This window comes from Mastigoproctus giganteus, chromosome 13 (genome assembly GCF_048544385.1).
Source record: "Mastigoproctus giganteus isolate SK-2022 chromosome 13, ASM4854438v1, whole genome shotgun sequence".
In the NCBI taxonomy this organism is placed as follows: Eukaryota; Metazoa; Arthropoda; class Arachnida; order Uropygi; family Thelyphonidae; genus Mastigoproctus; species Mastigoproctus giganteus.
Genome location: NC_143587.1, coordinates 43,786,038 through 43,800,515, shown reverse-complemented (window position 1 = coordinate 43,800,515; position 14,478 = coordinate 43,786,038). Strand labels below are relative to the sequence as shown.

The following is a 14,478-nucleotide window of genomic DNA, read 5'->3' as shown; positions in this document are numbered from 1 at the left end:
ATGCTGACTCTTGATGCACCTATATCTGTAAGTACCATATTGCACCTGGTAAAAGTTGCAAAACAGCACTTACAAAAGTAACAATATACAAGAGTGATTCAAGTCATGCAGTCTCCTAATTTATTAGACAGAAATGATATGGATAGATAAACAGAAATTTACATGATTTTTCAATGCAAAGAATTTTCTACATTCATTTAATTGTAATTATATTTGTAACACTTCTAAACTTCTTGGATTAATCAAGCATTCTTCCTCTGTTTTCAAGAGTGACAAAGTTAGAATTCTTCTCTACAAGAAGCTTATACTTCCCATTTTTGATTGTGATATTATTTGGTCCCCAAAACAGGAATATCTTTCTCACAGACTTGAGAGAATTCAAATTAAATTCATTAAATTCTTATGCTATCGATATCACATTGCCTTTTACCGTCAAAATTATGGAGCTCTTTGTGGTCACTTCAGAATCATTCATCTTCACTCTAGACGACAACTCCATGGGTCTCTTTTTGTTTAACTCATAAACATAAACTCTGTTATTGATTCTCCATCTCTTCTTGAACAAATACATTTCGCTATACACCGTTTGAATTCTCGTTATAAAATTAATTTCTCACTGCCTGTTCCTCATCACTTACTTAGTAGTCCTCTGTTCTGGTTCGTTTTCTTCGGGTAATGAGTTATTACAATATTGATTTTACTCTTAATCTCTATCTATAAGAATTTGCTCCTTACTCTGTTTTCTTATGTAAATTTTGAATATATTTTAATTCTAGTTCTATATTGATTACTACTGTTTTGTATTTTATGTAATTCCTAGCATTCTCACCTTTATTTAGGGTCTGTGTACCCTGTGTGTGTGTGTGTGTGTGTGTGTGTGTGTGTGTGTGTGTGTGTGAGAAACATGTATATAAATAAATAAATAACCAGAAGCCATTGCTATAATTATTGTCATTACATTAGGGACAAAAAAATTAAAAACCTTAAGATTTCATTGTATTAGTAAAACTTCATTAACCTTTCAATGTTATCATGAAATAAACAGCCTAAAAAGCTGATATTTGTTACTATTCAGTTGTTATCAAATTATTAATTACCAAAATCCACATTCAAAAAATAGACATATAACTTTTTCTTAATATGCACACATGATGGGGGCATAAATTCAAATTGAGGAAGGATGGTTGCAGAATAGATTGCAGAAGTTTGCCTTCAGCCAACTGGTGGTTGATTGCCATAATAAGCTTTCATCCATTGATTATGGAAGTGGATAGTTTGAATAAATTCAAGGAAGAACTACACAAACTATTAGAAGAGATGGATAGGTGAAATGGGTATTTTTATTTTTGGATGATGCTGTATAAGCTTGCTTTCTTGCATCATTTGTCACTATTAATATATTACTAATACTAAATGTCAAATGAACGCTAACATAATTTAAGTTCCAAAATTCTATTTTGCTTTTACTATGACCAATTTAAGAATGTGTCATAATCACAAAATAAAATAACAAAAATACTTTTTTCCCTTTACTTTTTTCTAAAGATAACATTATCAACTAAGACAACAGCAGTATATGAAGTATAGTCATAAAGCTGAGATATCTGCATAATAGCAGATATCTGAGCAACAGAAGTTTCTCCTCACTTATGTGCTTCTGGACATTCAGAAAATCGACTATTAGTACACGCAGTGGCTTGCTCATAACAATACACATTCAACCACAGTACTTTACTAAAATGAGTGTCTTTTTACAATGGCAAAATAGGCAAAATTGAGTATTGCAATAACATCCTGTCAAAAACTTTAAAATCCATGTTGGAAATTATTAAAATTACATAAACTTCTTATTGAGAGGATTGCTCATCCCATATAACAATTTCCAAGTGACAGAGAGCCTAGAAGATGAAAAGCAAAATGAAAGGTAGAAGATAGCTTGTGTGACTGAAAAAAAAATCACAGAAAATGAGTACCTTCTATGTAGGGATTAAAAAGCCTGCTGAGGGTCCTCATGGGAAAGGAAATATGTGGGCATTTACAGGTGGTCCAATTAAGGTGCAATATTATCTGATCAATCTGATTGGATACTATGATGCAGTAACAAAGGAACTGAATGCAAAAAATAATTTTGATATCATATACCTGAATTTCAGGAAAGCTTTTGTAATGTTGCACATAAAAGCAAGACTGCTCTATAAACTGGAGCAGTTTAGTATTAAGGGCAGGTTATGTCTACAAATAAAAGGATTTATTGAGTGGGAGAAGACAGACAGTGGTTATTAATGGACATCACTCTTCAATGACCAATGTTATTAAAGGTGGGCTTCCAGGGTTCAGTGCTGGACCATTGTGGAAAACTCATTGCGGAAGTGAGTAAGAAAGAATTAGACAAATTATTAGAAGAAATGGACAAGGTGATATGCTAAGTTTTGTTGTTGTCTTGTCTTTTTTTTTTTTTTTCCCGGCTGATGTTCTTAAGTTTGCTTTCATGCACCATTTGCCCACTACAAATACTATTATTAATACCTGCCTATTGGAAATAGGCAGGTATTAATAATATCTTAGAGGGAACAGGCATTCTGTGTGTTATCAGACACTCAGTCTAAAACACTGATAGATCCAATATCTTTCTATTTCAGAAGATTTAGAGGAAAAGTCCGGTTGGCCTGCCTCCCTAAAATCCACTCATGCACACCTTCTCGATGGTAAGCCCTGTTACGTCACTTATGTGGCAACGAATGTGTAGTCTCTTCAAGACGCCTGGTCAGCGTGAAGAGGAAAAGACCAAACCCTCCAGCACATGACAGTAAGACGAAGCAAATGGCCCTCAGTCCCCAGCGGCTTTCACTCCCCCTCTTATGGCAGTGAGAGGATCACAGTGGAAGCAGAGGTTGCTAAGAATCTCTGGGTACGACCAGGCTGCCATGCCCGAAAACTGAACTTGGCCTGTTACAACGTAAGATCACTCATCAGTGAAGACAGGATATTAGAGCTAGAAAAGGAATTAGAAAATGTGAATTGGAATATCATCGGTTTGGCTGAAACAAGAAGAAGAAATGAATCACTTATAAGTTTATCAAGTGGAAATCTGTTGTATACCAATGGAAACAGTGAAAGGAGTGAAGGTGGAGTTGGCTTTCTGGTCCATAAAGATATAAAAAACAACATTTTGGAATTCAAAAGTACATTACCAAGAGTGTCAAGACTACTACTACTCAGGATTTCTAAAAGGTATAAGCTAAAGGTTATAATGATTTATGCACCAACATCGAGCCATGATGATGAAGAGGTTGAAGAAATGTACACCGAAATTGAGAGTCTTCTAGATGAGCAGAAAACCTATTACACTATTTTATGGGGGACTTCAATGCTAAGGTTGGAAAAAGGCAAAACAGTGCAGAAAGAGGAACTATAGGAAATTTTGGAATTGGTGAAAGAAATAAAAGAGGTGAAAGACTTGTGGAATTTGCAGAATCTCAAGGACAGTCAGTAATGAACACTTTTTTCAAGAAAAGGGTGAACAGAAAGTGGACATGGAAGAGTCCAAATGGATTAACAACTAATGAAATCGACTTCATCCTCACTAACAGAAGATATATCGTGAATGATGTTAGTGTCCTGAACAAGGTAAATGTTGGAAGTGATCACAGAATGGTAAGATGCACACGATACAGATGTAAGAAAAGAAAGGAAAAAAACTGACTCGAGTAAATAATACAAAGGTCTTTGAGATAACAGAGGAGGAGAAAAAGCAGTATGTACTGGAACTTAAGAACAAGTTTGAGCTTCTGCAGACTGCTCAGGACCAAGATATGGATGAGGAATATTACAACTTTCTGAAAGTGATAAAGCCCAAGAAACCTATAGGTAAAAAGAAATCCAAAGAAGAAAAAAATTAGTCGAGAAACACTTGTCATGATAAACCGAAGATGACAAATGAAGAGCAAGAAAAACACTGACAAGGATAAAATTGAGTATACTGAGTTATGCAAAGCCATTAGAAAGAGACTCAGAGAGGACATAAGAAAATTTAGCACAAGAAAAGTAGAACAAGCATTAAGGGAAAACAAAGAATTTAAATCAGCAGCCATGAGCAGTAATACAGAAAGACAAATGATACTGAAACTGAAGAATAGCGATGATGTACTTATAAACAGCAGAGAAGGCCTAATTCAAATAGCAGAAGACTACTATAAAGAGTTATACAAGGGGAGAGGGAATAACGCCAGCAGTGGGGAAGATGGATCACAAATTAGTAACATATACAACATACCTGATATCCTTCTTGATGAGGTAGAACATGCGTTGAAGAAAATGAAGAACAAGAAAGCCCCGGGGGAAGATGAAGTTACTGTAGAGTTGTTAAAATTGGGAGGAAGAGGCATGACACAAAAACTGGCAAGACTTTTCACAAAATGCATTAGAAAATATGTGACGCCTAAGGAGTGGAATAATACAATCATAGTTTTGCTGCATAAGGAGATAAATCAGAAATTGGAAATTATAGACCAATTAGCTTGTTATTCCACATCTACAAGTTGTTCACGAGGGGCATTACTAACAGATTAGAAAGAATACTTGATGAGAATCAACCGAAAGAGCAAGCTGGCTTTAGGACAGGATTCTCAACTATGGATCACCATCACATAATGTCAGAGCTAATGGAGAAAGCAAATGATATAAAACACCATTATGCCTGGTATTTGTGAATTAGGAAAATGCTCCACAAAAGACTCCATACAGCATAAGGTAATATTTCGGGCACTGGAAAGACAAGGTGCCTTTCCAGTGAAGATATATAGATACCTCATATATTATGATTTTGAAGAAAATATATGAGAATGCTACCTCCTTTTTTAGACTAGACAAAGACAGTAGCAAATTTAAAATTGAGAGAGGAGTTCAACAAGGAGACACAATATCTTTGAAGTTGTTTACTGCTGCCCTTGAGGAAGCTTTCAGAAGATTAGACTGGTCGCAGAAAGGAGGCAATGTGAATGGAGAGTACCTAAACCATTTACAATTTGCAGATGACATTGTGGTCATAAGCCACGATCCCAAAGAATTAGAGGAAAATCTTAATCAGTTATGCACAGTTAGTAAGGATTTTGGACTAAAGATGAATATAACTAAAACAAAAGTAATGATGAACAAGTATGCCACAGAAAGGGACATAATGATTGAAGGAGCAGTAATTGAAAAGGTGGAGTCATATACTTATCTGGGACAAGTCATTAGCTGTAATAATGATAAATGGATGGAAGTCAAGAGAAGAATAAATTTTGGATGGATAGCATTCAGGAAATATAGTCATATACTGAGGAGCAATATCCCAATTTGTCTGAAACGTAAAATAACAAACCAATGTATACTCCCCACCATGACTTATGGAAGTGAAACTTGGGCACTCACCAAAAAAATGGAAGAAGCTGAGCACTACACAGTGAAGAATGGAACGAATTATATTGGGAATCAGACTGTTAGATAAGAAGAGAAACACATGGATTAGGCAGCAAACTCAAGCAAAGAACATTCTTATCAAAACTAAAGAACTAAAATGGTCTTGGGCAGGACACATAGCTCGAAGACATGATGACAGATGGACTAAGAAAATAACATAATGGTACCCAAGAGGAGCTAGAAGAAAACCTGGAAGACAACAACAGAGATGGACAGATGAAATTCATGAGATTATGGGTAGTAAATGGATGGCCATTGCACAAAACAGAAGGAACTGGAAAGTTGCTGGAGGAGGCCTTCATCCTGCAGTGGATTGAAAATGGCTGATGATGATGATTGGAAATCATTGCCTAACAGGCAATAAAGTTGCAGAGGCTTTAAACCTTTTCACACAGAAGCTGACATGGTGTCTTATATGATCTGTTGACACACATCGTCATGCACCACATGGTACCAAAAGTGCTTACTTCAAATCAGAAAGTTAACCAGACAACAATTTCAGGTGACCTCATTTCAGCAGCTGATGACAATTCATTGCAGCGCAATGATTTTATTACTGGGATGAAACTTTGTCTTTTTTATTCAAGGCTTAGACCTAAATAAATGTTAGATGAACTAATGAGACTTCTGGCAGAGAAGTAAAATGCATGGGATGCATATAAATTATCAGGTGACAGAGAAGAATATGGTAGATATAAACTAGTCTATAATCGTCACAAAAGAGGTTAGGCAAGTTAAGACAGATTATGAGAAATCTTTGGCAAAGGATTCAAAGAAAAATGGCAAAACTTCATTATCTATATAAACATTAGAAAGAATAGGATGAATCACATTGGTCCACTTGATATCAATGGTTTAAGTGCTGATGATCCTGCTCAGATTGCTGACAAACTGAATGAGCATTTTGCATCTACATTCACACATGAAGAATTCTTTGGGAGGAAGTGGATGCCAGAAGTTAATCAAACTCTAACAGGGAACTAAATTATTTTGTAATAACTGAGAGGAAAATGGAAGAGAAATTGTTGAAGTTAAACATAAGAAAGAAACATGGGGTGAATAGGATCTATCCAATTATATTAAGGAAGGCAGGAAAAGGAAGTAAGCAAATACTTAGCCAAAATTATGAGATCACCCTTGGATTGAGGGGAGGTCTCCACAGAAAGGAGATTTGTGAATGTATCCCCAATTCAAAAAAGGGGGATCAAAGGGTGACAAGTAATTGCAGACCTTTAGTTTAACTTCTATTCCAGGAAAAATAATGGAACCACTGTTTAACGAAGTAACGCAGGATCATCTAGACAAGGCTGCAATTATGCTTCAGACATAGCATGGGGAATTATGCTTCAGACATAGCATTTGTTAAGGGGGAAATCTTGTTGTTGTGGAAGCTGATAGCTTAAATAAATTCAAGGAAAAAGCACACAAACTATTGGAGGCAATGGTTAAGTGAAATGCAAATATATATATATGTTTTTGCTAATGCTGTATAAGCCTTTCTTGCATCATTTGCCACTACTAACGTTAAAAAAATTATTATTATTAAGCAATGAAAGCTACAAAATGGTATTTACAAAAGAATATATTTAGATCCTAAAAGGAAAAAAAAAAGCTGATTTGGTAAAACTTCATTTTGGTGGTACTAACTAAAAGCATTCTTTTCAGAAACTTAAACTAATACAGTACCTCTTTCTAAAAGTTTAATAAGAAAATACAGCCACAGCATTCTTAGGCTGATATCCTGATGCTAGTTCTTTACTTGAAAAATGCTTTTTATGTATGTTCTTTTGTTTTAGCATTAGCATTAGTAGAGGCATATGATGCAAGAAAGCAAGCTTATGCAGCATCAGCCAAAAAAAAAAAAAAAACCTTCCACTTCACCCCTCTGTTCGTTCGAAATACCTCTCCAGCTGAGCCTTAAATTTATTTAGGCCATCAACTTCCACAACAAAGGATGGAAGTCTGTTCTACCCACTGGCTAAAGCCAAATTTCCGCACATCTATCCTACATCTGTCTTTCCTCAATTTGAATTTATGCCCTCTCAGGTGATTATTCTGAGCAAGAGGCAGTACCCCATCAGCACTGAGCATGCTCAAACCATTCAAGGCTTTGTACACCTCTATCAGATCACCTCGCCGGTGCCTAGTCTCCAGACACTGCAATTTGCAAAATTTAAGCCTTTCTTCGTAAGAGCAACCCTTCGTTCCGTTCACTAACTTTGTTGCCCTTCTCTGTACACGTTCCAGCAGCTCTACATCCTTCTTGAAATGAGGCCTCCAGACCTGTATACAGTACTCAAGGTGCGGCCTGACCATTGCCTTATACAAGGGAATAATCACCTCCCTATCCCTGCTAGAAAAATTCCTGTATATCATTGATAAGACACCCGTCTGCACTGCTCAGAGAACTTCATATCTGCCTGCACAACCACCACCAGGTCCTTTTCATTCTCTACCACTGTCAGTGTAGTACCACAGAGTTGATACATTGCTCTGGGGTTGCTGGTTCCCATATGTAGTACTTTACATTTGTCAATGTTAAACTTCATTTGCCACCTCTCAGCCCATCTGCTCAACCTTTCCAGATCCTGTTGCAGCAGCATAGCATCAGTAGCGTCCTTAACAACCCTTCCAACCTTTGTATCATCTGAAAACTTGGACATTAAGCTTGATATACATCATCAATATTATTTATAAATACAGAAAACAACAATGGACCCAACACTGAACCCTGAGGAATTCCACTAATAACATTAGTCCACGATAAGCAGTGTCCATTAATTACCACTCTCTGTCTTCTGCCACTCAACCATCCCTTTATCCATAGCAACAATTTGCCACCAATGCCACACTGCTCCAATTTGTGCAGCAGTCTTCCATGTGCAACAGTATCAAAAGCCCTTCTAAGATCCAAATATATAATATCAAAGTTATTCCCTGCATCCAATTCTTTTGTGACTACATCATAGTATCCAATCAAATTGGTCAGGCAAGACCTTCCCTTAACAAAACTATGCTGTGTCTGAGCTATAACTGAATTCTTGTCAAGATGATCCTGCAGTGCTTCTTTAACCAGTGCTTCCATTAATTTTCCTGGAACAGAAGTTAAACTCACAGGTCTATGATTACTTGTGTCAGCCTTTGATCCTCCTTTGTGAATTGGGGTTACATTTGCACATCTCCAGTCTGTGGGTACTTCCCCTGAGTCCAAGGAAGCTCTCATAATTATGGCTAACGGACTGCTTACATCCTTTGCTGCCTCCTTTAATATAACTGGATAGATCCCATCCACCCCAGGTGCCTTTCTTGTATTTATCTTCAACAATTTCTCCTCCACTTTACTCTCAGTTATTACAAGATTCTCTAGTTTACTGCCAGAGTTGAATACACCTCTGGCATTCCCCTCGCTGAATAACTCCTCATGTGTGAATGTCAATGCAAAATATTCATTCAGTTTGTTAGCTACCTGAGCAGGATCATCAACAGTTGACCCATCGATATCAAGTGGACCAATCTGATTCATCCCCTTCCTTCTAGAGTTTACATAAGTAAAGAACTCCTTGCTGTTTTTCTTTGCATCCCTTGCCAAAGATTTCTCGTAATCTGCCTTCGCCTGCCTAACCTCCTTTGTAACTTGGTTACAGATCAACTTATATCTATCATAGGCTTCTGTGTCACATGTTAATTTATATGTATGCCATGCATTTTTCTTCTTTGCCATATATCTCATTAGTTCATCTGACATCCATTTAGGCCTGAACCTTGAACAATATTTCTTAGTTGGTATGTAAAGCCTAGTAGCTTCCAAGATAAGTTCTTTGAATGCTTCCCATTTTGAGTTTGCTTTTGTAACATCATCAGTTGGTCCCACTGTATAGAATTTAAATACTGTCTCAGTCCATCGTAGTCACCTTTACGAAAGCAATAACCCTTCCCTTTACCCCTGATGGTAGTTACCTCCTTGAGTAAATCCCACTTCAGCACACTGTGATCACTACCACCTAGTGGTTCATTTATCTGCAGATTCTTAATGCATGAAGAATCACTGCTGATAATCAAATCAAGAGTATTACTCCCTCTAGTTGCCTCTCGAACATGCTGATGTAGAAAACAATCATCCAATAAATCCACAAAAGCCTTGCTAGTGTGTGAGTGACCAACCCACAAATTCCAGTCAATATCTGGGAAATTAAAATCCCCCATTATAAGACTCTCTGATGTACTGGCCCACTCTATTTCCCTGTACAGTTTCTTATTATATTCATCAGAGTCATTAGGCCTATAGCACACTCCTACTCTCAATTTTGATCTCCCAATGCTTATGTCACACCAAACTGACTCGACACTGCACTGTCCAGCAATGTTGACTGGCTTCACTTCCTTGGATTTTATGTATTTCTTAACTAATAGCATAACCCCTCCTCCCTTCCTATCCTGTCTATTGTTTCTGTAGACGTTGTACTCCCCAAATTCCAGTTCTGCATTACTTATATCTGTGTGACACCACGTCTCTGATATCCCAACAATATCCGCCTTTGATGTTTTGAGCAATACCTGAAATTCATCAAATTTATTTACCAAACTCCCAGCATTGGTGTACACGCAAGTATACATGCACCTGTTCTTTTTCTTAGTTACCCTAACACAACCGATGTGTTTACTTGTACCCCAATGACTCCCAGCAGTCTCTGAAATATCCTGCATCTTATTTTCCAGGCTGCTGCTCATTCCAATAGAAGCAGTGCAAGAATCACTTTCACCTCCGCCAGTGGCTACTGTTAATCTATTAATCCTTGTATCCCCCCAATCTAGCAGTTTTCCAACCCACCTAACACTGCCTCGATAGCATCAGCAAACATTCTTGCACCTTTTCTATTTAAGTGTATCCCATCCCTGTAGAAGCAGTCTCTCCTGTTAACAAGTGGATATATGTTTTAAGCCTCATAATTAAACGAAGCAACAAAACTTTTATTTGGTGATGTTACAATAAAATGCTAATTTTATGAACAAAATGAAAATTTTTATCATGTATATAATACTGCTTTTGCAAATATTATAGGAAAACATTTAACAAAAAATTTAACTTACCCAAATGGATTATTAAATGATAATGCATATACTACATGCTTATGACCTTCAAGGGACAATAACAGCTCACCAGTGTTTGTCTCCCAAACTTTACAAGTCCGATCATAACTTCCAGTAATAAATCTAAAAAAAAAAAAAAAAGTATTAAGCAGATTTTTTTTTATGTACTCATTCTTGAATTTTAATAAATTTGGATTTTATACTGATACTGGGAATTTTTATACTATACTGCACTGTTTTTTTTCCTGATAAAAAACTGAAATTTCAATAGGTAAAATTATAAACAGGTTCAACAGTGAAGGCTGAATGCTTTATCTCACTGTAATTAATTTAATTTACAATAGGACTAAAGACTATAAAAACAAATCTGAAATATCACAGTACTGCATACCTCAATATTATAACCAGCACATTTACAATGTCCAGACTTAATGGTGTAAAGATTGATTTAGAAATAAAATGGAGCTGTTTTAATTTGTAATTTTCATATAAAAAAATTTTAAATTATGAAACCCATTTTTAAAAAACATTTCTATGCTGTTCATAAATATGAAGATAGGCCAAAATGTGCTTTATTCAGTTATGATCTTGTTACACTGCATATGATCTTTTCATGTATATTAGCATTACATTAGCATTAGCATTAGTAGAGGCATTTGATGAAAGAAAGCAAGCTTATGCAGCATCAGCCAAAAAAAAAAAATAAAGTAAAATAAATAAATAAAAAATAACCACTTCCACTTCACCCCTCTGTTCGTTCAAAATACCTGTCCAGCTGAGCCTTAAACTTATTTATTCTATCAACTTCCACGACAAGGGATGGAAGTCTGTTCCACCTACCAACCACCCGCTGGCTAAAGGCAAATTTCCGCACATTTATCCTACATCTGTCTTTCCTCAATTTGAATTTATGCCCTCTCAGGTGATTATTCTGAGCAAGAGGAAGAATCCCATCAGCATTGAGCATGCTCAAACCATTCAAGGCTTTGTACACCTCTATCAGATCACCTCGCTGGTGCCTAGTCTCCAGACACTGTAATTTGCAAAACTTAAGCCTTTCTTCGTAAGAGCACCCCTTTGTTCCATTCACTAAGCTTGTTGCCCTTCTCTGTACTCGTTCCAGCAGCTCTACATCCTTCTTGAAATGAGGCCTCCAGGCCTGTATACAGTACTCTAGGTGTGGCCTGACCATTGCCTTATACAAGGGAATAATCACCTCCTTATCCCTGCTAGAAAAATTCCTATATATCATTGACAATACACCATGAGCTACTCTTGCAGCCCGTCTGCACTGCTCAGAGAACTTCATATCTGCCTGCACAACCACCACCAGGTCCCTTTCATTCTCTACCACTGTCAGTGTAGTACCACAGAGTTGATGAATATGGAATATTTACAGAGAGGGGCATAATAATGGTTAGTTTATGATTGTAATCTTTAAACAGAAAGCCTAAATGTTGCTCTGAACTGAAAAACAAGTAAATATTTTATAAATAAAAATTAATCAAGTATGAGCAACAGTGCTTACAATATTTATTATCTGAAACTCAAAAATACTTAATTTAAGAATTTTAGGTGAAAATTAGTTATGCTGTTTTAATGTAATATAAAGTAATAATCCTTTATTACCACATTTATTAAATCATAAAAGTACTTTTTTGTCCCCATGCATAGCAAAATGCTTATAAAAGTTGTACTTACCTTGAACCATCTTTGTTGAGTGATATATTAGTTAGTGGCAAGAGATGAGCAACAATTACCTAAAAATGAATAATCTGAATTAATTTATATGAAAAACACTTGTAGCATATTAAAAAAGAATGCGCACACTAGTAAATAAAATATAAGTTCTCGTATGTTTAGATTTTGACCTAAATATTAATAAACTGTAGCATAATTAAAATGTTGGTAAAAACCAATGTCCTAATTCATTATTGAGACACAAAAATTTGTGAATGGAAAGTACAGCAAACAAAACTGGTTGGTATTTTTTGGTACCATCAGTAAAACTGGTGTTAGTAAGCATATGTGAAAATAATTATTTCACAAATTAAAATATATGAATTTAATTTTTTTAATCAACATATAATAAGGAAATTGTCATTATCTTATTTTATTTCTTGTATGCAGTCATAAATATTTTTTTGATGGACTTGCTGGATGAAAAACCTCACTTTCTGGGAGAAAAATGCATGCAATCCTTGTCTGAGAGCAAAAAAAAGTCAGCTGTGTGTGTGTGTGTAGCATCAAAGCAACTAAGGCTATGAGGCATCAATATATTGTGACTGTAATTGCATGTATTCTTCAGTCAATTTTCTATTTGCTCAAAAACCCAGATTTCTGGGTGAAAATCATGCAACCTTGACCTGAGAGAGACTGGCTAACTTTACAATTCTGTGGGAAAAGCCCATAAAAATTCACTGCTTTCTTGATGGGATTCAAACTCATCTCTTTTCCACCTGGTGCAGGAGGACAGTGACTACAACCACTGTACTTGCAACAGCAGTTTATCAATGACCATACATACAGGAAAAATCACTGTCCAATTATGCAACGATGGATCATAAATATGTGAATCAAATCCATATACTCATACCAGTGATCTGGTTATAAGCCAAGCTGAAATACCCTTACCTTTAACAGGACCTGTGGTTCCAGAGTTGTGCCAAGTCTGACATCCCTCTGTGTTTTTGATTGGTGGTTTTATTATCAACCTGAACATCACCCTATGCTGGAACTAGTTTCTGGCAATATTATTGCTGTTGTTAACTTTGAACTGTGTTGAACTACCTCTGTTCACTCCTGCTTAACTCGCTAGCCTTCATCTCAGCTTTGGGAATTTCAAACCTCAAGATGACACAAAGGCACTATGTCATAGCCTGCCATGGTTATAAGTTTATATGTTAATTAACTTTAAATTTAATTAATAGACTCATTAAATCCCTAAAGTTATAGCCATGACAGGCTATGAGATAGTGACATGACATACAGCCATGACAGATTCAATACATGTTAAGTAATAGCCTTCCATACTAACATCACAAGCCACGACATAACTGTCATGATATATAGCCATGATATAGCCATAAGTTATAGCCATGTCTAGGCATTACATTAATAAATTCTGTATGCCCTTTATTCTTTCAAATTACAATAAAAAATTATTTCTTTATGGTTTTAAAATTCTAAAAGCACCAAATCACCTACATTTCATCCAGCAGAATAGCCTGAGGCAGTATAGAACAAGACAACTTAAGGGTTTGATGAAAAATATTGTGATAGCATAATCCTATTATGAAAAAGAGCTACAGCTCTGCATCTGTATCATAGTGCCATCAGCTGAATGGTCAAATCTGAAAGTACAGTACAACTGCAGTAGCTACTAGAATTGGAATTTTCAAACTTCTGACAAAAACACTATATATAATTTTTTTGTCTTCCTGGCACTTTATATGGCCAATAATGCTAGAAATATCTCTTTTTTCTGGTGTTAGTATAAAATGCAAACCTATAATATAAGGAAATACAACAGTATATTTATGCATCGCTAACCACTTAAAAATAATGCTTATTACTATTGTTACCCAACATTATTATATGTATTTGAAATAAATATAAAAATTGTAAACTCACTATTCATAAGCACAAAAGCATGACCACTGAAATTCTTATGCCTGCTTTGGAATATTGTCTCCATGAAAAATCAGTAACACAACTTTGATACCATGTATTGTTCATGACTGTTATTTGGTGGGTTGGTGTCAATAAGCATTGATAAAAAATAAATAAGCATTTCAATAAAATTTGTTATGTCCTCAAATTACAGCAAGAGTAGTATAACTGCTACTAAATCACATTCCCTGGTAACATGATGTCTTGTGTTTCTCTTCTTCCCATTCTTATTTTATTTATATATATACCTCTGCCTAC

At 35.8% G+C, this 14,478-nt stretch overlaps 1 protein-coding gene across 1 annotated transcript in view; it reads right to left on the bottom strand.

The window, feature by feature from the left end:
• Positions 1 to 13,648, bottom strand: part of LOC150075996 (uncharacterized) — a 79,168-nt gene extending 65,520 nt beyond the window's left edge. The window contains exons 1-3 of the mRNA XM_090387228.1: positions 13,538 to 13,648; positions 12,250 to 12,308; positions 10,549 to 10,671 (exon numbers count right to left, since the gene is read on the bottom strand). Coding sequence (XP_090243354.1) covers positions 10,549 to 10,671; positions 12,250 to 12,308; positions 13,538 to 13,648 — 293 coding nt within the window. The remainder of the gene's footprint in view (positions 1 to 10,548; positions 10,672 to 12,249; positions 12,309 to 13,537) is intronic.
• Between the last annotated feature and the right edge of the window lie 830 nt (positions 13,649 to 14,478).